This window comes from Dysidea avara, chromosome 4, assembly GCF_963678975.1.
Source record: "Dysidea avara chromosome 4, odDysAvar1.4, whole genome shotgun sequence".
In the NCBI taxonomy this organism is placed as follows: domain Eukaryota; kingdom Metazoa; phylum Porifera; class Demospongiae; order Dictyoceratida; family Dysideidae; genus Dysidea; species Dysidea avara.
This window is the reverse complement of record NC_089275.1, coordinates 8,278,740-8,299,322: the sequence shown is the minus strand read 5'-3', so window position 1 is coordinate 8,299,322 and position 20,583 is coordinate 8,278,740. Positions and strand designations below refer to the sequence as shown.

The 20,583-nt window shown below is 37.9% G+C and overlaps 2 protein-coding genes and 1 long non-coding RNA gene across 3 annotated transcripts; all 3 read right to left on the bottom strand.

Annotated features, from left to right (window-relative positions):
• Positions 1-334: 334 nt before the first annotated feature.
• LOC136253353 (uncharacterized) lies at positions 335-714 on the bottom strand. The gene is made up of 3 exons (XR_010700088.1): positions 624-714; positions 523-567; positions 335-471 (listed from the first exon to the last, which is right to left on the bottom strand). It is a non-coding gene; the product is annotated as an uncharacterized lncRNA (long non-coding RNA).
• Positions 715-797: 83 nt separating this feature from the next.
• Positions 798-5,869, bottom strand: LOC136253515 (inositol 1,4,5-trisphosphate receptor-like protein A). The gene is made up of 9 exons (XM_066046187.1): positions 5,820-5,869; positions 5,702-5,768; positions 5,585-5,654; positions 5,495-5,532; positions 5,309-5,437; positions 5,181-5,252; positions 5,096-5,131; positions 920-1,016; positions 798-865 (listed from the first exon to the last, which is right to left on the bottom strand). The coding sequence occupies exons 1-9, from the start codon at positions 5,867-5,869 to the stop codon at positions 798-800; spliced, it is 627 nt and encodes a 208-aa protein (XP_065902259.1).
• A 402-nt stretch (positions 5,870-6,271) lies between these two features.
• Positions 6,272-15,725, bottom strand: LOC136253514 (inositol 1,4,5-trisphosphate receptor-like). The gene is made up of 15 exons (XM_066046186.1): positions 15,712-15,725; positions 15,597-15,642; positions 15,459-15,545; positions 15,329-15,406; positions 14,826-14,906; positions 14,664-14,773; positions 14,515-14,602; positions 14,368-14,467; positions 14,217-14,318; positions 6,959-7,050; positions 6,828-6,899; positions 6,700-6,778; positions 6,517-6,650; positions 6,390-6,464; positions 6,272-6,340 (listed from the first exon to the last, which is right to left on the bottom strand). The coding sequence occupies exons 1-15, from the start codon at positions 15,723-15,725 to the stop codon at positions 6,272-6,274; spliced, it is 1,227 nt and encodes a 408-aa protein (XP_065902258.1).
• Between the last annotated feature and the right edge of the window lie 4,858 nt (positions 15,726-20,583).

The window sequence follows — 20,583 nt, the reverse complement described above, 5'->3', positions numbered from 1 at the left end:
GTTCTTCTTTTTCTTCTCCGTCATCTGATTCTTGTCCAATTATTTCATTAGGATCAACATCTTCTCCTTTCAGTAGTCTGTAATCATATATAAAATGCTAAGAGAGAAGCAGTGATTATTACACTCTCTATGAAACACGACTCTAACCTGTAATCTTAAATAAAAACGAAAATTAAAAAACAAGTCCATCACTTTCAGTGCCTTAACTTTCATTTTAAAGATTGCTCTGTTTTCATTATTGTCTTCAAATCTTCCTTCCTTTATTACAATAAAATATTAACAGAAAAATAAAATAAAAACTAAAGTCTTACTTACCATTGTGAACTGTTTATTTTCATCTGGAGTGGCATCTGGATATAACTTGTCATTCTTACCATTTAACATTGACACTAGTGGAACTATCAGAGCATTGATATCATCAATGGCAGCATAATATCCATATTTGACCAGCAAGTACAAAAGATCCAATATCTATACATGATTGAAATGCATCCATTTTGTAAATTGAATTTAACAGCTTACTTCAGCATTAAGGTTGTTCACCTCAACTGATGATGCAATAACAGACTACAAAAACAAACACCATCACTACATTGATGCATATACACTAATAATTTCCCAACCGTGTTGTCTGTAACATATTGCAGTATCCAGTCCTTGATTTTTGGAAAATGTTCATTTTTCACTTCAGTCAAAGCTTTTGTAGGATCTTCTGCAGCTGATTTATAAGGATCGGCTACTATTTTCTTGTATATCTACATACACAAATGTTAAACAAGAGGTGTACTAGGTAAATGTCAACCTACAAAAGACAGTGGAAGGTTGTCCAAAAGTGCTCTATTCTTTCCAACATCAACATACAACACTGTCGTTATATAACTGAATGAAAATCATTGCACAAACATTTGGCAATACATACCAACTATCAGCTCTACATATTTGGAGCGAAGGGATGGATGGAGCATATCATCTTTGGCACCAGTAAGTGCTTCATTGAAAGTCAAATAATTTAACTCCTACGCACAATGCAAAACAGGCAGCTGTCACTCTCCATCAATGTTGGGGGGTAACACATTACTTATGTAATGAGTTGCATATTATTTACTTTTGTGGTAACTAAGTAATATAACAAAATATGCTATAAAAGCTAGTAATATAACTCAAGTTAATTTACTTGCAAATGTAACATGTTACCTAAGTAATAAAGTTACTGTAACGAATCTAATATTAAGTAATTTTATTACTACAAGTAAAGAAGTTACTAATCTTGTTACCAATCCATTGAGTAATGCCTAGACACAACAAAGTAATGAAGCCCACCTCAAATTAATGAATGAACCTTATTGACCAGTTTCTTGTTTCTTGAATACAATTACATTTCGGAAGACTCTGTCTCAATATCAACATGTAATGAGCATAATTACCCACTACCACAGCAATTTAAAGAGTTCACAAAACCCTATGGCCCTGCAAGCAAGCCAAAGAAGTAGTGTTGTAATTGTTAAACAATAACTAAATCAAAATTAGTTTTTGTAGTAGCTTAAAAATTGTTGTTAACAATAACTAATAATATTTTAATCCAACACAATGATTAACAACAATAACAAGAATTCTAAAATCTTTTTTGTAACATTAGGAAAACTATTACACTGGCAGTGAATTTATAACAACTCGCTTTTGACATATTTACAACAGAATACCAGATCATAAATAAAGATCATATGGGATGCTTAAGTTCAAATTCAGCCTTATACACAAAAGCTGCACAAGACCTATAACAGTCCTTTGTGCATTGCAATTCATGACAAGCAGCTTCTCTCATCATTAAAATCAATGTAAAACATTTAAAATATCTCCTACATAAATGGTGACCAAATTGTCACATTTATAGAATCTTGCATGCACTGAACACAGAAAAAATCTATTAGAAAACAATGCCACTTGATTAACATGCGCATCTCACTTATTTTAGTCTTAGATGAAACTGTACATACAGTGTATATGTACCTGCAGCTTAAGAATCTGAAGCCATGCAGAGCAGAGTTTAATGAGAAAATTACTATAACACCAGAGTCAATTATTACTGCCTGACATAGGCCATTTGTCAGACAAATATCATGTATGGCCAACCACAATGGAACCTGCCTGACAAAATGTCAGATCAAAATACAAGGAAGTATATAGTCCAAGATTGTATAGCTTTTTTAGTGCATAAGTAAATAGCGAACACAACAATGATTGTACCATTATACATACTAAGGCTAAGTAAATCTATTGGTGTATTTCCTAAATGCCAAATTGTGTAAAGCAGCAGTGTATCAATGTCAGGTAAAGCTATAGTTCGCCTGACATTTTCACTGGGGTTTAAAAAAATTATAATTGTCTCTGTATAATAACACTGAAGTAATTGATGCTACAGCACTTATTAGAGATTATGTTTTACAAACTAATTCTTGCATGCCAATGCTACATAATACAAAAAAACAATAACAGTAAAAAATAACAATAGTACACAACAATAACAACAACTTTATAGGTTGACTTATTGTTAACAGCTAATAACTATAACTAATTTAATTTTTGGAACCCCACAATAACAATAACTGTAACTAAAATGAAAATGCCTTACAATTACAACACTACAAAGAAGGAAGCAGGAAAAAAGACCACACAAGGGAGGTCTTGACTAGAACTTTGATTGTGTCAACACCACATGTTACAATTTTAATACAATTGTAAACCCTACCCCATTGTCAGCACAGGTGGCTTCTCCAAAGCATCGCCTGGTGGGGTTGATGAGTCAGATGGACGTAACCATCACCAGCCCCATGTTGGCTGGAAGGCTGGCCCAGTTCATAACAAACTGGTAATGCAAGACCGATGGGTCCTGCAAGCCATAAGGGGATACCAACTATTAAACACCATGGCAGCTGAGGCCTATGCCAGCAATAAACTGCTCTATAGAGCGAATTATTGGCCAAGGGTGCAGTGGTAAAGACCACCTCTTCCCAGGAAGGCTTTGTGTCACAGATCTTCCTGTTAGCAAAGAAGGACGGGGGACAGAGGCTGATGATAAACCTGAAGGCACTCAACATGTTTGTGAAACACGAACATTTCAAAATGGAGGGACTACATATCCTTCCCAACCTCATCCAACCGGAGGATTGAATGATAAAGTTGGATCTGAAGGATGCTTACCTTCAGATACCAATCCAGGTAGAGCACCAACACCTCCTCCAGTTCCAATAGGAACTCAAAACCTACCAGTTTCAGTGCCTCCCATTCGGGTTGACATCGGCCCCATGGGTTTTCTCCAAAGTAACGAAACTGGTGGTGGGAGTACTCCGGCATATGGATTTCATCTATTCATATATCTGGATGATATTTTACTGCTACACCAGTCGAAAGAGGAGCTGGTTCAGCTGACTCCACTGATTTGCCAGCTGTTTAAGGCTCTGGAGCTGGTCGTGAATCAGAAGAAGTCAATACTGACTCCAGACCAGAAACTGGAGTTTTGGGGTTTTCAGTCAGACTCCAGTTGATCTTCCCAGCCGAGAAGCTGAGGAAAATAAAGCAGCTAGCCCAAAACCTCCTTCACCAACAGAGTGTTATGGTGAGAGACATAGTGAGGTTTGTTGGAAAGGCCTCAGCATCGACATGAGCTGTAAGACAAGCTCCCCTTCACTACAGTTCTCAACCAACTCGGTGTCTCGGGAGAATCACTCCATGGAGACCAAGGACATGGCAATGAAATTCAGTGCCAGCCTGAGCTTAAAACACAGAGGCCCAGAACAATCTAGTGGTGTGCTCTGGACAGAAAAGTCCAACTGAAGTCTCCCCTCCTGCCCCGGGTGCCATCCATGACCATAGAGTCAGACGCTTCCAACATGGGATGGGGAGCCTGACAAGGCCACCACCAGACAGGTAGGAAATGATCCCTAGAGGAAGCCATTCACCATATAAACTATCTAGAACTACTAGCTGCATTTCTAACACTATAGTGCTTTGCCAAGCCCAGCAGTGGGGCACAAGTTGGACCATGTCACAGCAGTGACATACATCAACAAATTAGGGGGAATGCACTCCCAGATACTTTGTTAGCTTGCAGTGAAGATATGGGACTGGTGCATTCAGAGGGACATCTTCTGGTAACAGAACACCTGCCAGGGAAGGACAATATAACAGCAGATTGGGAGTCACGCTCAATGAAGGATCGCTGCAACTGGATGCTAAATCCCCAGATCCTCAATCAAATAAAACGGCAGATTGGCCCCCTACAGATAGACTTGTTTGCATCCCCACTGACGAAGCAACTGCCCAACTTCTACAGTTGGAGACCAAACCTGGAAGCGGTTACAACAGATACTTTCAACCAAGATTCGGCTCAGGCGAGGGGATTTATCAACCCCCTGTGGTCTTGATAGCACCTGAGCCAGATAAAGAGACAGATGGCAAGAGTAGTGATAATCACCCCCTTGTGGTCATCACAATCATGGTACCCAACAATTCTGGGAATGCTAGAGGATTATCCCAGAGTTTTACCAGCGAGGGAGGACCTAGTAATACTCCCAACGGGTCAGGAGTTCATAATGAGCCAAGGAGTTCCGGAGTAAGTGGCATGGCCTATATCCGGAAATCCTTTGCATCACAAAGGATTTCTTCAGAGGCTTTAGCCCTCCTCCTTGCATAAAACGCAGTCAACTACAACACAACACATGGGACAGACAGACATCAGTTAGCTTGCTCTATGTATCACAAGACACATGCTAAAAGTACCATGAGCAAAAATAGTAAGCACGAAAAGGCTTGGAGCCTGTATGCTCAATAGTCAGACAAATGCATGCAGTACGTGGTTTGACAATACACAAACCAAAATCAAAGTCTTTCTGTGACAACTGGACCCTTTAGTGTTTGCTTTATTTCCAAGCAGGAATCATTGTGCAGTCAAGTGAGTAATCACTATTACAGTTAGACAAATTTCATTCTCTTAGCATATTCTCTACTACCATATTCTATGGTTTGGGTAACCAAGTGGGAACTGGCCCCCGTGAGTTATATATTTACAACCAGTACCATGAAAACCAGAGTGATGTACCTCATCTATGATTCTAACTGCTTCAGTGTTGTTTCCCTGTAACAATAAACACATAATATGACTAATTTAAAAAATACACACATACTTTGCATAGTTTTCCAAACAGATCCAACTGAGCCACCAAAAATTGATACTCAGGTGTGTGTGTGGGTTTATCCTGTGTGTATGTATACATACATGAATATTGACATGCATAAGCAATTACAAGTATACTTTGGCAGCAATCTCAGCAAGTGAGTACCATCTTTGAGACTTGGGTGGATAATACTGTATCTCTCTTTTGGGCTCAGCACCATATAGACGACCTTGGACATCACGAACTTCAGTTAGGTAAAACAATTCCTAACATTTGTCAATACATTACTATACATGCAGGTATAGAAACAAAGGAACTGGTACCTCTCCATAATGCAGAACTAGCTTTTTAATAATCATGTCTGCAACACCAAAATTACGTTATAAAATATCCACAAAAATATATTTGCATACCTTGATTTTCAGGAATGGGACGATCATTACAAACACACAAAACACCAAGGTAGTCAAAAAAGCGATGATCCTAGTGTTATGTAGTTGGATAATAATTTAAATTGTTCTAGTCTGTACCTTGCTGTCAATCAGTTTTTTGATAATGGCATCCACTTCTTTTTCATCAAATTTTGATACAATCAAGCTAACACACCAGTGTTCGACTATGTACAACTAAATAACTACAGCTACTTACCTGTTGTCTCTAACCAATTCTGTTAACATTTGTTCAGCATTAAGGCCCATTCCTATTTGCTGCTCAAAGAAACTGATAAACCGCGCAAGGTAGTTTTCATTCTTGCTGTACACATTAAGATGCTAAACACTGCTACATACTAACCTATATAGCACATACCGACTTTGTCCTAGCAAGTACACCTCTATCACTCTGTAGCATGCCTGACAGACTGACTGATGGTTACTAAATGTAAAAATATTTAAACATGAGAATTTTAAAAGTAGACACACACATACCGAGCATCAGATGCTTTAGGATCATACCCTTCCAGGATTTGTACAATCAGTTCAATAATCATTAAATTTCTTAACAGCTTTTGATGATCCTTCATGCATGGGTGTGCATATTGCATGAAATCTGCTAATTCACCAAGGACCTAATTACACAACAAATTATTAATTCATTGCTGATCAACGATAACATACTTTACGCATTGCAGATGACTTTTTAACTCCAATTTTGTCATTTTGCAAACTTTTCTATAGCATTCCACTCAGTACTATAACTAGTGTGGGAATTATTTCTAACCTCTTTAATGTATGCTTGAAAGACAGGGACAACACCAGCAATGTATGTAAATTTCTGTATCAAATTATCGTCAACCTTTTAGGATATACAATTAATATTAAGCAATTTATTAATCTTTTTTATTGACCTGTTCTGTTGCAAAAGCATCATCATAACTCATTTGGTTTCGGACACCAATTTGTAATAGTTCAGCTGAATCCCACTGTAAGCTAGCTAGTCCTGGGGCATCAGGGTCAAACGCTTGACGTGTGTAACGTTCTCCTGAATCATAACTTAACCATCTGCCTTTACTAACTATACAAAGTTGTACCTTTTCTAGCTACCAACCAAGTTTTAGTGTGAGGGTGATTAATCCTAGCATAAGAGTCAAATTGTATTCCTGCGTCTTCCTATTTCAACATGTATTTGTCAAACAAATAAATAAAACTGATTACTGACTTCAATAACAGGAAATAACCTAAACACTGTATCAAGATCAGTTTTATCCAGCTCCCGTCTTTTCAATGTCACCTGTATTAATTTACACACATACATAACACAAATTATGAGCTATACAAGTTGCTACATACTGTATAGCCATTTTCTTTTTTGACGATTGCCAGATACAATCTTGTTGGTAAGTGTTTGATTCTGCAACGCTCTCCCCAACTGACCACTTGACCTACATTGGTCAGGTTCATAGCGCAACAGTAAATATATGTGCAGCGATTATAATGCATCCATAAGATCTGCATCTGATTTTTAGTAACCTGGACCAGAGTGTTTACAAATCAGATACAGACCAAATGAGTGTGTTAAATCTGTTTTTTTTTGTGTTAGTGTGTGAACAAATAAAAAGCACACACTGATGGCCACCAATGATACAAATTCAACTGCTTGTAGTGCAGGCCATGAATTCATGAAACTAAGACAATTATCTACTTTCAAACATTACTGGAGATGTAATATCAAGACTAATTTAGCTGCAATATTTTAGCCTGGATTTACATTCATTCATCAAGAATTTCCAGATTTATAAATGGTTTGAAATCCTGGTAGTAGTTTAAACTACCCACTTGTATTGTTGTTATAGGGAATAGGCAGATAATAGATACAAGAGTATGCATTCTGTACATACAATTGAATGATTAGTAATGCTGTCTTCTGGTTTTGGTATCTTTAGGCCTTTTCACATTTAATGTGCATTGAATGCGGATCCAGTCGTGATCAGACTGAGAGTGGATCGAATGCACATCAATTCATTTCACACTATGTGTGCAGCAACTGAATTCAATTACATAGTACGTTAATTAATTACCCGATTATGTAACGAAAATTTAAATGGCGTCAGTCATTGTACTACTTTCTTCATATTCCTTGGAGTCAGAAAATTATTCACAGTAGTGTTGTTTCAGTTCTCAGTACTGGAAATAAAATAATTCCAGTTCCAGTGGTATTTATTCCAGTTTCAACTAGAACTGGAACTGGAACAATAATTTTGCTTTCCTTAAGACTGGAACTGGAACTAGAATTATAATTTTGCTCTCCTCAAAACTGGAACTAGAACTAGAACTATAAAGAAAATTTATCAAGTACTGGAACTAATACTGGAACTGGAATTGGTCATAACCATACAGCTTTTGCCAATGAGATTTTATACTCTTACAAGACCAGAATTTCTCTGCAGACAAAAGCACTTAATGTAGTATATAACTTCATAAAAGCTGTATGTATTACAACCATGTATGCATCAGTGTGCTAAAACACTGCTTGAAACAACTGAGTAGCTATAGTATTAGAAGAGAATGCTAAATGCAATGCTGGCTCAGTCACATTGTTATGTCTGGTTCAGTATAATAATTAGCTACAGGTCTTTTAGTACCACCCTATATAGTGTTAGTGTTATAGTTAGCTGCATACATGAAACAATTAAACCTGCATAATTATATAACTTAACGGTGAGTGTCCATAATTCATTATGGGCTTTTGGTAATACTTTAGTTAAAAATAAGTGTTGTTTTAGAAATTGAAGAATAATTCTGAACATCATGGTTCCTGAATTGGAACTAAAACTGTAGGTTATGGTTCTAGAACTGGAACTAGAACTGTGATTCTAAAGGCTATGGTTTTAGAACTGGAACTAGAACTGTAATTCTAAAGGTTATGGTTCCAGAACTAGAACTGGAACTGTAATTTTAAAGATTATGGTTCCAAAACTGGAACTAGAACTGTAATAACTAGGTGATACTGGAACAACACTAATTCACAACAAAGAATATTGTTAGTACAATTACAAAATGTTGGGTGCCAAGAAGCTAGTAAATTCTTAGGAGGAAACCTGTATCAGGCACGATGTTTTCAGAATTGTATGCTATTCCGTTGACATTTACTAATGGTTACTGTATCACTTCCATAAGCCGAGTATAACACTAGGTATGCCATTGCTTTAGTCTTGGCGCAATAGCCATGCTTTGCACAAGATATTTGGAAGCGGCACCCCCTTGCTAGTTGAGCTAATGTGCATTAAGTCTGGCCAATTTACCTATCGACGTGGATTGACTTGAAGCCGGATTGAATGCGCATTGTGGTCAATCCAGCTCGGGTGTGAACTCGTTTAATCCGGCTTCGATACACATTTGACTTCAGTGTGAAAAGGCCTTTAGGTTACATCAATATCTCCATATGTGATATCACCACAAAATAGTATTCCATATATTTGGGCACAGTTTATTGCAACAATAAGACAAGCAATGATAGCTTTTAATCAGTTTAGTTGCCAAGCCAATGGCTATTAAAAACCTAAAACCAGATGTTGCATAAGAAAATATGCATGCACAGATTAGCTATGCAGGCATCCCATAAGCTAGCATTGTCCCTGGCAGTTGGTTGATACTTGTGAGGGAGTTTCACATATATAGAATACATGCACTTGTAAAATAGAAACTCCCACAGAAGGCTGCGTCAAACATGCCATGTAACGTTTGCATTGACTAAATAACTTGCACAATTGAGTAGATGTTCAACCACTTTTCCCACAACTTCCCATCGTAATAGGCCAAATTTTTGAATGCCATGGATTAATTTAATTAACCCCCTCACCGCCAAATTTGTAGAGGTCTCCAATCTACTGCTTCTAAAATGCTATAACTAACACACCATACCATATAATCCTATAAAACTATACTCGCTATAGAACAAGGAATTCGATTATCGAGTTGTTGTTTACACAAGAGCACCCACAAAGCCATTATATAACTTCAAAGTGCAAAAATTGGTCTAAGTGAAAACAAACTTGAAATTTCACTACTTTACAGGCTAGGACTGTTTATAATAACACAATAAACATCGCTAACTTGTTTACAGTTGAAGCAATGATCACAAAGCCTGGTTTTCCAGCATTTGAGCAAGACACGAGGTAACTGTTTCGAGGTGTAAAGAAGTAGCAACACACCACTCCAACCTATATAATCCTTCTCCTTATTGTTTCTCTTCATTAGTAGTGCCTTTGTCATTCGAAGAATCGTCTACAATGCTTGTTATTGACACTCCAAAAGTACACGATTGCATCATCTAACTGCTCAATAGTGCGCAAGAGCCATGTTCCCGTTTACTTAAGGGCGTGGCCACTACAGGATAGAATAAAGTATCAATTATCGGACAATACGATGTTCGGACAGCTGCCACTCACTTTCTGGAAATCCTGCAGTTTAGGTTATTGTACCAAAAGGTAGGCTACACCAAACAATGATTATCCTCCGATAATCAGCTATGCGTGATTAATAGCTTAAGGTTACGGGATACTGTAAACCCAAATGTAGAGTAAGCCACCAATGTTCGACCACCATCAGTTCGGACGTGATTTTTCTTTAAACTAGCAAAGAAAATTTCTGCTCTTGCTATGCCTTTGGAGAGGTCTAGGCCATAAACTATTGCATGCAAAATTCAGACCTGCAACTTTCTTCGTCTGGCTGCAGGAGCTGCAAAAGTGACCTGTCCAAATGTTCTCAATTCTCAGACAAAAGTATGCATTATCGGTCGAGTGGCACTGCTCATAATGCTTATGATTATGATTATGATTATGATTAAATATGGGTAAAGGCAAAGCCTGTATACCTAATCAATGCATTATACAAAAGTAAATCTAAAATCTAAAAAATAATTATCTAATAGCAATTTAAAAGTGTTAATTGAAGTACTTTCTACAACAGAGGTAGGTAAACTGTTCCAATCATTAATCACTCTGTTCATAAAATAATTAGGTCTGCATAACAATCTTGAATGTTGCTTGAACAATTTAAACTGGTGTCTCCTGGTAGAAGTAGTGGAGTAGGTGTATAGATTAGTAAAGTCAGAGCTGAAGTAGTCGTTAAGAATTTTGTATAGAAAATTAAATCACCCCTCTGGCGTCTATACAACAGTGATGGTAGGGATAGTATTGACAGCCTCTCAGTATAGGATTTGTCATGCAATGATGGGAGGAGACGGGTAGCTCGACGTTGTACCTTTTCAACCTTTCTCTGATCAAGGGTAAATAGTGGTCCCCAAATGGCATTACTGTATTCCAAGGTGGGTCGAATTAGTGTGGTAAACAACTTAGACAACATACCCGAGTCGAGATATTCAAAAGATTTCTTGATCATGCCAAGTATTCGATTAGCTTTGGTTGTAACTTTAGTAGTATGATCATGAAACTTAAGCTTGTCATCAAAGAGAATTCTGAGATCATTGTGGGATGTAACTGTGTCAATTGGAGTTCCACTGCTTGAAGCTGATCAAGTCTTTCTGTGCTTGATATGAAAGGGCAACTCTTATACTCTCCAAATATATGCAGATATTTGGCTTAGTCCTTATTGGCTGTGAATTACAAAGATTCAAAGTCACCTCTGTCGTGCAATCTTAAATTCGGCCACATGTGAAGCTCGTACAAATCAAATAGTTAATTCAAAGCTATTTTTATGAACATTGAGAGCATCAGCTACCGTTCAATAGTAAATAGATACATGCACAATGACCGCACCTTGATTTTTGCCCAAATAACTACATTGCATTTAGGCTTCTCTGACAGTAGCAGCCTAGCTACTGCACCCAGCACACATATACACAATCCAAATCCACTTAAATGGGGTTTTGACTATCCCCTGTCTTAAAAATGTCAAAAGTTTCTCTTCAAAATGCCCAGGACATTAGCCAGATCAAAATACTCTAATAGAGCAGTCAATTACTCTAATATAATGATCAACCAATGTATCATCACATGTAATCAGTATTTGTGACTGTCTCTGGGAATACCGGTCTTATCGCCCATTTAAAAGTATCGAGAAACATTAGTTTTAAATATTCAGAGTGTTGTAGCTGACCAATGGTGGTAGCTACACATACCAAATTTTCACACGTTTCACAGCAATTTCTTACCTTCCTGATCATCCACTGAAGAAGTAGCCAACAGCTAAGTTTCCCACCATTTTAGATAGTTTTTAAACCGAGGCTGTCTGTATCAGGCGAGCTCCAGAAGGGTGGGAGGCGGGGGCCCTGGAAGGTGGGAAAGATGGTGTTCAAAGATTGAAAAGAAATGTGTTGGGATGAATTAGGCCAAGTTATGGGCCATTCAGACCTCAGAACTGGCTAAAATGAAAGGAAATTTACAGCACAGGTCATTGTCCAGCACCACGGAGCTGTACAACCACACACAGCCATCTCCTGGTTGGTCAGGGTTCCATCAAGACCCCAGACCACTCGTCTCACCACTGTGCTTTTAAAAAGCAGCCAGTAAAAGCAGACCACTTTACTCTGGTCGACTGTGGCAGTGAAACTTGATAATGCATTCATTAAGCTTTGTGTTTGTGAGAAAAAATCAAACTTCCTGTCTTGGGCGATAAGAACGGTTTTCGTAGATCCAGTCACATTTAAGCACTAGAAACATTATTTCTAACAAATGGCTCCATCAAGCCCTAGACAAGAAGCCAAACTAGTAATCTGTTTATACAAAATGTTAACAACTTGTTCGACAGTCTTGATTTTGGTTCAGGAAAATATCGCCATTAGTCAGCAAAACTACACATGCGCTTACAGGTGCACCAGTTGCTAAGTGTATTGTATCTATGTTATCTTGTACAGTTACGTGTGTTTTCTTGTACCTTGTAACTGTCCAGTCAGCATGCTATTATTCTTCCAACAATTTCAGCCTGTTACCAGCTGATATACAACACAGCAATACCAAGCCCACCTGAATTATGTAATAAAATTTTTGTTTTACAGTTGCTCACTATCCCGTAACCTTAAGAGTAACAGATATTCAGGATATTTCCATTGGAACGCAGTATTTTTGGCTCCTAAATGAAGGAGATGCACGCAAGGTGGAAAAATGAAGTTACGAGAAGCAACTTTCTGACCAGCTACAGGTACATTTGTTAGTTTTGGTGCTTCAATTGCAAATACCACCTAGAATTGGAAAGATATTCCATTTTCTACCTTCCATGGATGCACAAAGCAACATTATTGTCCTTTTTGTTTCATCCATATAAGGTAGAGAAAGAAAAGCCTTTCAATTTCCGTTGTGATAAGACACCAAGACTAGCTTATGTAGGTGGTCAGGAGGTGGTTTCGCATAACTTCATTTTTCCACCTTGCATGCATTTAGGAGCCAAAAATGCTGCGTTCCAATGGAAATATCCTGAATATCAATTTTAAAGCACACCTCTACTCTTGAAAGATATTTATTTACCTTCTTCTGTGGTTTAGCACCGGTGCATTTGTTGCAAAAGCATGAACTCTGTTGGTGGGCATGGCTAAATTAAAGCGGAGGGCGTCTGACAATACCTCTAAAATTGTGAGGCTCGTACTCCCTCTATGCTAAAGATAACAAAACCATTTTTGGCCATTAATAGCTAATGAGTACAGGTATATTGCATACAAATTTGAAATAAATTGGACATTGTTTACTGGTAGTAAAAATCAAAGTCTGAAAACAGATAGTTTTGTCCGAACATAGAATTTGTTGGACTAAGCATACTATTGGCTGTAACTCTTAAGCTATTAATCACGCATAGCTCATTATTGGAGGAAAATCATTGCTTGGTGTAGCCTACCTTTTGGTACAATAACCTAAGCTGCAGGATTTCCAGGAAGTGAGTGGCAGCTGTCCAAACATCGTATTGTCCAATAATTGGTACTTTACTCTAAGCGCAGGAGCTACTAAAATGCTCATCTGAAGTTACAGAGTACTTAGAATGTGATGCTATGGGCATTTATATAACGAAACCACCTGGCAGTGAGAGGGTTAATTAATAATGGTTTTCATCACACTGTAGGTAGGCATTTTAGTAGTAGAGTTGATTTTCCAAGCTTATAGTGTTGTGTGCTTTAGTGCCAGTGATGAATACACAGGAATATGAAGACAGCTAAAAATCACTGTTTATCAAAATGAGGAGTGGTTATCACTTTGCATTCATTTGTGCAAATCACATTTTAAAACCATCTTATCAAAGAGAAAAGTCTTCTTCATGCTGCAGTATATGCTTATGCATCATTATACTTAGCTGTTCTTCTGAGCTCCATGAACAAATAGACATACAGCTTAAAAATCAATTATAACTACTTAACCACCACCTCAATAATGTGCATAAGCCATAGTTATAGTGATGGTATAGTGATGTTATAGTGATGGTACAGTGATGGTAATGTTGTCATAATACTAGTAATAAAATTTGATCCACTATTCACAATGCATCATCCTTGATTTGCCTATTTCACTTCACTTTTAATATATCCATTTCTAAGATGAGCATTTTTTTTTACAATTAGGTGCTTACTGTACAGAAACATTTACAATATATAATGCAAATACCCTACCACTCAAAGGTTCCTTATCCTTTTCAATTTGCCAGTAAGTAATTGCAGAGGTTGATGAAGCTTTCAACTTTCCATGCTCAGACTTCCGTTTCCGTAAATGCACTATATTATATCATTTTATTTAGTGTAAACATGTTATACAGATACGTACCTTCTTCTATGACCACCTTATCTTTCTCATTTGCAAATGATCCTTCTGCCACCAAATAGGATTCTAGCTCACGATGGAACAGACGGACAATACTACCACCCTACAAGTGAACACATGACTAAATAACATGCACAAAGTAGTCATCACCTTAATAGAACTTTCTTCATTGGGCATTGAACGATAATGGGACTTGACAGTGTATCCTGATTCAGTTGCTGAAGCATTGACCTCATGGCTGTATGGGAATGTCATTGTTCCTAATACATAACATTTATATTTTTTCTTGATGGTCTAACCAATTTTCATGTAGGAAAATTCCAACTTGACGAAATACTCTACCACTTGTATGAATGTATTGTCCTTCTGTTTTTTCACTTGAGAAGGTTACTTGGTCTTCCATTCGAACCTGCAAAAAATTAGCACTGGAATACACAATTTTAGCCTTGCTAAAACATTACCTCATCTCCTACTGATCTAACTTTGTAACGAGGCAATATTCTAAACAAGCAATTCTCAGAGTCATGAGAAAGAAGACGCATCTGTAAAGAAAAACAAAACAGTGATAATACATTAACAGTGATTGCTTTTGGGAGGTATGTACACTGTGCGTGATAATGATAGAATCAACCCTTATGCTACTCAATAGCTCAAGCAAAGTCGGTTACGATGGCAGCAGATACCTTTATATATAATAATCAAAGTTAACAAGATGCTACCTAGATAAAAGCCTGCTCTTGATAATGATAGTAGTGGCAATCATTACAGAATGTGCAGCAAGCGATTCACAAAGCCTAGAACACTACACTAAGGTGCTGGCTAAAACACATGCACACACACTTATTAGATCTACTGAGGCCATTCTGCTGGCAGCATACTAAACTGAACATTTTTGTAGATAATAATGTGTGTTACCCTAAAACAACTCACTGATCACTGTGTTGGGTTACTACTCATCACATACCTGCATGTTTGTGTTCTCTGTCTTTGATGTTTGTACTGTACTAATAGTAACATACTTGTTGCTGTATATGTGTAAAAGCTACACAAAAGGACAGAATAATGATGACTATCAAAATTGCATTGGAGGTTACTTGAATGACAGATCCATATAAAACTGGTGTTCCCTTTTGATGTTCCTGTTCTAACTCATTATTTTTCAACTCAATTTTAGCATTTTTCTGAATAATGCATCAAGCATCACATATACAATAGTAATGCTAGATAATAACCTCAGCAGTCTGTGTCTCCATACCATCACCATGCTTGTTCTCACGACTATAAATAAATAAAACTTCATGATAACACAGCAACTAATAAACATAGCAGTGGTGTGACCAAACCAACCCAGAAGTCAACATTTAACTCACTCTCTGTTTCTGCAGTACGTGGCAAGCATGCATTGTACAATTCTCATCGTGCAACTGTCAAATGATCAGATGCAGTAGATACGATACTCTCACACACTAACACCCTTAATATATGTGTGGCTACTTACATCCACGTGTTATACTCAAATGTTTGTAATCAAGAACATAACCTTAATTATTAAATTGGAAATAAATGTTAACTAGATATATACCACAGTATATAAGTAAATGGGCTTTGAGTAGTTAATAAACCAAAGAGAACTATAGTGTTGTAGTTGAGTAAACCACACAATGACAAGGTATAGCTTTAGTTGCCGTAGCGAAGTATTTCAATGTAGGTAAGTATGATCACAAATTGAAGCAGCTGATCAACAGTTTATAATATAGGAAAGGAGAATATCTGATACCATCTAGTTCTGCATTGAACCACTTCCTTTCTGCGAAATAGAGTGTTCAGTTAGCTGCATGGTGATGAATGTGTGAAAATGTTCTAAGACAATCAGCCAAGGATATAATATGGACAGTACTATACACTTCGAGGGTTTCCTTGTTTCTGATGATGCTACAGTTGATGGTAATATACCGTGGTCTTACTGTCCTTTAATCCATAAGTTCTGGACTGCTCCCTCATCATGTCTCGTACCACAGAACCATCGCTCTACACAAGTATATACACTGCTTGAAGGTTCTTAGTTTACTATTTTGTTAAGATGCCTTACTGTAGTTATACTGATAGTAAAGTGTCAGTAAACTTAAGTATATGGAACATAATTATTTTACTAAGTTTTAAACTCTCAGTAAAACATCAGTGAATGCAGGTTTACTGAAAAACTACTAAAATAATAAACAATTAACTGTTCCATATACTGGGGATATACCACTGTAGTAAACTAAGATACTTCAAGCAGTGATATGCTCAGGTTGATCACCCATCACTGGAGTTTCCAATTGTTTGTTCCTCAGACATGGTTCTTAAGGATCTTGGAATTGTCATCCATCTATTATGCTCTTGACAATGGTCCTGCTCTTGTTGATACACCTTTGCTTGATGTCATCATGAGTACACATCGATTCTCATGTCTGGCTGGGATCACTACATGAGGGCCCTTTGAGAACCTGCAGTCCACTGAATACAAACATTGGAATATGCAAAAACTGTCTTAATGATTATGTTTGCTACGCATTGTTTGTCAAGCCATTATACTGACAGCACTTACCCTGGTGTATAATAATGCTGCAGGGAAGTGATGGTTAGCTTAGCGATCAACAAGTTGATGATAAGTTATATTCGTAGAGCAAATTTGAGAAGCAAGATAGTCTGGTATGGCCAGACCTATATTTCAGTGCAGGGGCATATCAATTAGATTATAAGTGCCCTCGCTGAAAAATCTCAGCCCTGTGCTGAAATGGAAGACTGGCACCATGCGAGATTAGCTTGCTACTCATGATCAAGCGTGACAAATGGGACAAAAGAGGACATGGGTAGGTCCATGAAGCATGCATTGTACATACTGAGGTATGCCAAAAGGCATCTGTCAGGCTGAAGTGACATCAAATAATGAAACAAATCAAACCCATAGCCTTATCCATTATCAAGTTATGCTTGTCTAAAGGCATCAGTCAGACAGTCAGTAGAAATTTCACTGAAAATATAGTGTACTGTATATTAGGGATCATGAAGAACTGGGCTTTTCCAGCCAAAAAATACACCCTAAAACCAGAATCAATATCCCTTTGTGACAGCTTTGCAGCATTGGTTAGGCATGGTCAAGGTCAAAAATGCCTACAGATCAACCCCAAACTCTTCCAAAACGTTTCTATGGTAGCTATTTTAAAGTTTTTCTAATTAACAAAATTTAAATGTTGACTGACAAACTGATACCTCCAGCCAAGCATAACTTGACAATAAAGCCTATAGGCCTGATTTCTTCACTGCTAGACCCTGAGGTATGCCTTTTCATCAACCAGAGTGCATACAATACACATACCATGGACTTGCTTTTGTCCTCCTTTGTATTCCAGTTCTTTTCGCTGACAACACAAGGTGTTGATTCGTGATAGCGTGATGAGGCTTTCCTGTGGCTGTATTATGCTTATCGCCCATATTTCCATAGCGACTGGATTAATTGCAGAGAAGCTTCTTGTACTATTCTTTGTTTGTACTGTGTAAAGTGCTGTGTAAAGGGCGGAGCATAGCTGAAAATAAAGCGTACTGGTCACCTCCCTTTCCGTAATTGATTGTTGGGGTGCATGTTCTGATGCAAAATTACATTTATGGCATTCCTTTTTTTAATGTTGGTTCATTTGTCATAATTATGCTACAAAAAGTAAACAAACAAGAAGAAAAAAACTAGGAATTTTACATTGGATTAGGGATCAAAGAAAAAAAAGTAGTGAAACAAGGGAATACCGTATAGTGGGAAATTTTCGTAAGGTTTAATTTTCAAAAATGTAGTTTTGGGTAAAGAACTGGACAAACATGTGGAGATGTTCTTGCCTTCTCGGTGGCAGTTGCGAATGAATGGTGTGTTGATAAACACAGCTATAGTGATGGCTACTAGTGATGGCTACAGCAGAAGGTATTGTCCATAACAAGGATAGCAATCTATACTGGCAAAAATGGTGGTCCCATTCTGATTACCAAGTACTGGGCAAAGTCTCTGTTGATACAGATGAACTTTGTAAAAAGGAAAGCCACAACAAAGGAAAAATATCAAATGTAAATTTTGAAGAAAACAAGACACAATTTGTCTATGACGTGAAGGCAATCATGGAGCTTGAGGAGATTCCAGATTACTTGGTTATAAGTTGGGACCATTATGGAATCCATTACATTCCTGTTAGTAACTGTACCATGGAGGCAGATGGAAGCAAAAGAGTTGCAATTGCAGGCAAAGATGATAAGAGACAAATTACTGCAGTTTTAAGTGTCACCATGTATGGCCATTTTTTGCCACCACAAATCATTTACAAAGGAACCACAAAACATTTACAAAGGAACCACAAGAAGATCTCTTCCCACTGTTAAAGGGGAACTGAAGTGGAAATTAAAATACAATGCTATTATGATAAATTAGTTTATAATATAATCTATAATCCATATATATGTAATACTTAAAATCGTAGAAAATTTCTCCTTCGTAAGTTATTTGTAAGAAACTGAACTATACACTGTATATAGAATACTTGCACTTGCACACACTTGTAACAGTAGGTATGAGCACTGCATGAATGTATTAGTGTACCACGTATGATCATGTGATTATTAGTTATCACCTTGTGCTGTTCCTACATGGTGCTGCGAGCAGTAACACTGTAACCTACATTGGAAAGACATTTATCTGAACCCACTAAGTGATTCCCAGTGCCGGTTGAGGCACACATCAAGGTTACACACCGATTCGCTGACATTATCTCTGTTGTACTTTGCCCTCTAGGCTAGTAGAATCCCGGAGATGCCATACGTCTTCAGACAGTCGGATTTACCCAAGCTTGACATCCAAGTAGATCGTGGTGCTGATTTTGAGGCATGGAGGGCACAGTGAACGTCCTACTAGCACACCGTTGCTCCTTCTCACCAGAGTGGCAGCGCTCTTCACAGGAGACAGATCAGCAGGAAAGCAACACCTTACATCAATCAGAGAAGTTCTATAACACCCATGCACACCCACTCACAGATATTGAAGTTGTATCCACAGTTGCAATGCAAAACCAGCAGACTAAACATTGGGACATCTACGGCAAAGTTGTTGCCATTGGACCTTACAGAAAGTATCACATTAGAACACAGAGTGGATAGGTCCTAGTACAGAACAGACGTTTCTTGCGGCATAGATCTGCTTCCTGTGTTCCCAAAGCACCAAGTCAGCAGAACCTACCCACAAATCTACCAAGTAAACCAGCTATACATGCCCCTCCCAGGAGACATCTGTTCAACCCCTACATCAGCAGCGTCGCTCACAACGACCCCACAGAACACCTGTACATCTGATTGAGGACCCCAGTTGGCCATAACATTGTGTGTACCCCTCCACACCAATGCTGGGGAGGGAGATGTAGGAAAATGAACTATATACTGTATATAGAATACTTGCACTCGCACACACTTGTAACAGTAGGTATAAGTATGAGCACCACACGAATGTATTAGTGTACCATGTATGATCACATGATTATTAGTTATCATCTCATGCTGTTCCTACATTATTAAACGTGAAAGTTGGGTGACACACCACCTTTCGGTCACCATGATATTTGTGGCTTTGACGTCACTGGATCTGAATGCAAAGAATTTCCCATAACAGTAATCCCATTGGATCGCACTGGATTGATTAGTACATTAATGTTTTGTGCAGAATGGTTCTCTACTACATCGCCAAAGACTGCAACAACGACCAGCGCTGTGCTCCTAAGGGTACTAGCTTTCATTGTTTACTGTTATTACAGCCTGCCCTGTTGAAACAAGTAAGATTTTTCATGAATGTTAGTGCCCACGTTAATGAGCATATCCTTGCAGTGGCTTGAAAAACTGAAATGGGTGAATCTACCTATCGAAGACCCAAATGCTCATGTTTGTAGCCACCATTACAAGGAGGATGACTTTGTTAAGAAGCCTAAACTGGAGGAAGCCAGAGTTGAACGATGATGCTGTACCAACACTGTTTTCATTTTGCACACCTCCCAAGTGTAGGAAGTTCAGTGAGGCTAGAGCAAATAAACATCATGCCATAATAGATGAGCTGTTACCTGGTCCTAGCAGCTTGAGCAGTCCAAAGCCCTCTACAAAGAATACAAAAGTTAAGAGTGGTGAGAACTAATTAATGCTTAGTGTTTATCATCCTATTAAATC

Excerpts from the sequence above, each read along its gene's own strand:
- LOC136253515 (XM_066046187.1), bottom strand. The coding sequence starts at position 5,869 with ATGGGCCTTAATGCTGAACAAATGTTAACAGAATTGGTTAGAGACAAC. Across the intron at positions 5,132-5,180 it reads TGTTTGGAAAACTATGCAAA|GGAAACAACACTGAAGCAGT; the intron begins GTATGTGTGTAT and ends TTATTGTTACAG. Across the intron at positions 866-919 it reads ATATGTAGAGCTGATAGTTG|TGTTGTATGTTGATGTTGGA; the intron begins GTATGTATTGCC and ends ATATAACGACAG.
- LOC136253514 (XM_066046186.1), bottom strand. Across the intron at positions 15,407-15,458 it reads TATATGGATCTGTCATTCAA|CTTTTACACATATACAGCAA; the intron begins GTAACCTCCAAT and ends CCTTTTGTGTAG. Across the intron at positions 14,603-14,663 it reads ATTTTCCTACATGAAAATTG|CCATGAGGTCAATGCTTCAG; the intron begins GTTAGACCATCA and ends ATTCCCATACAG.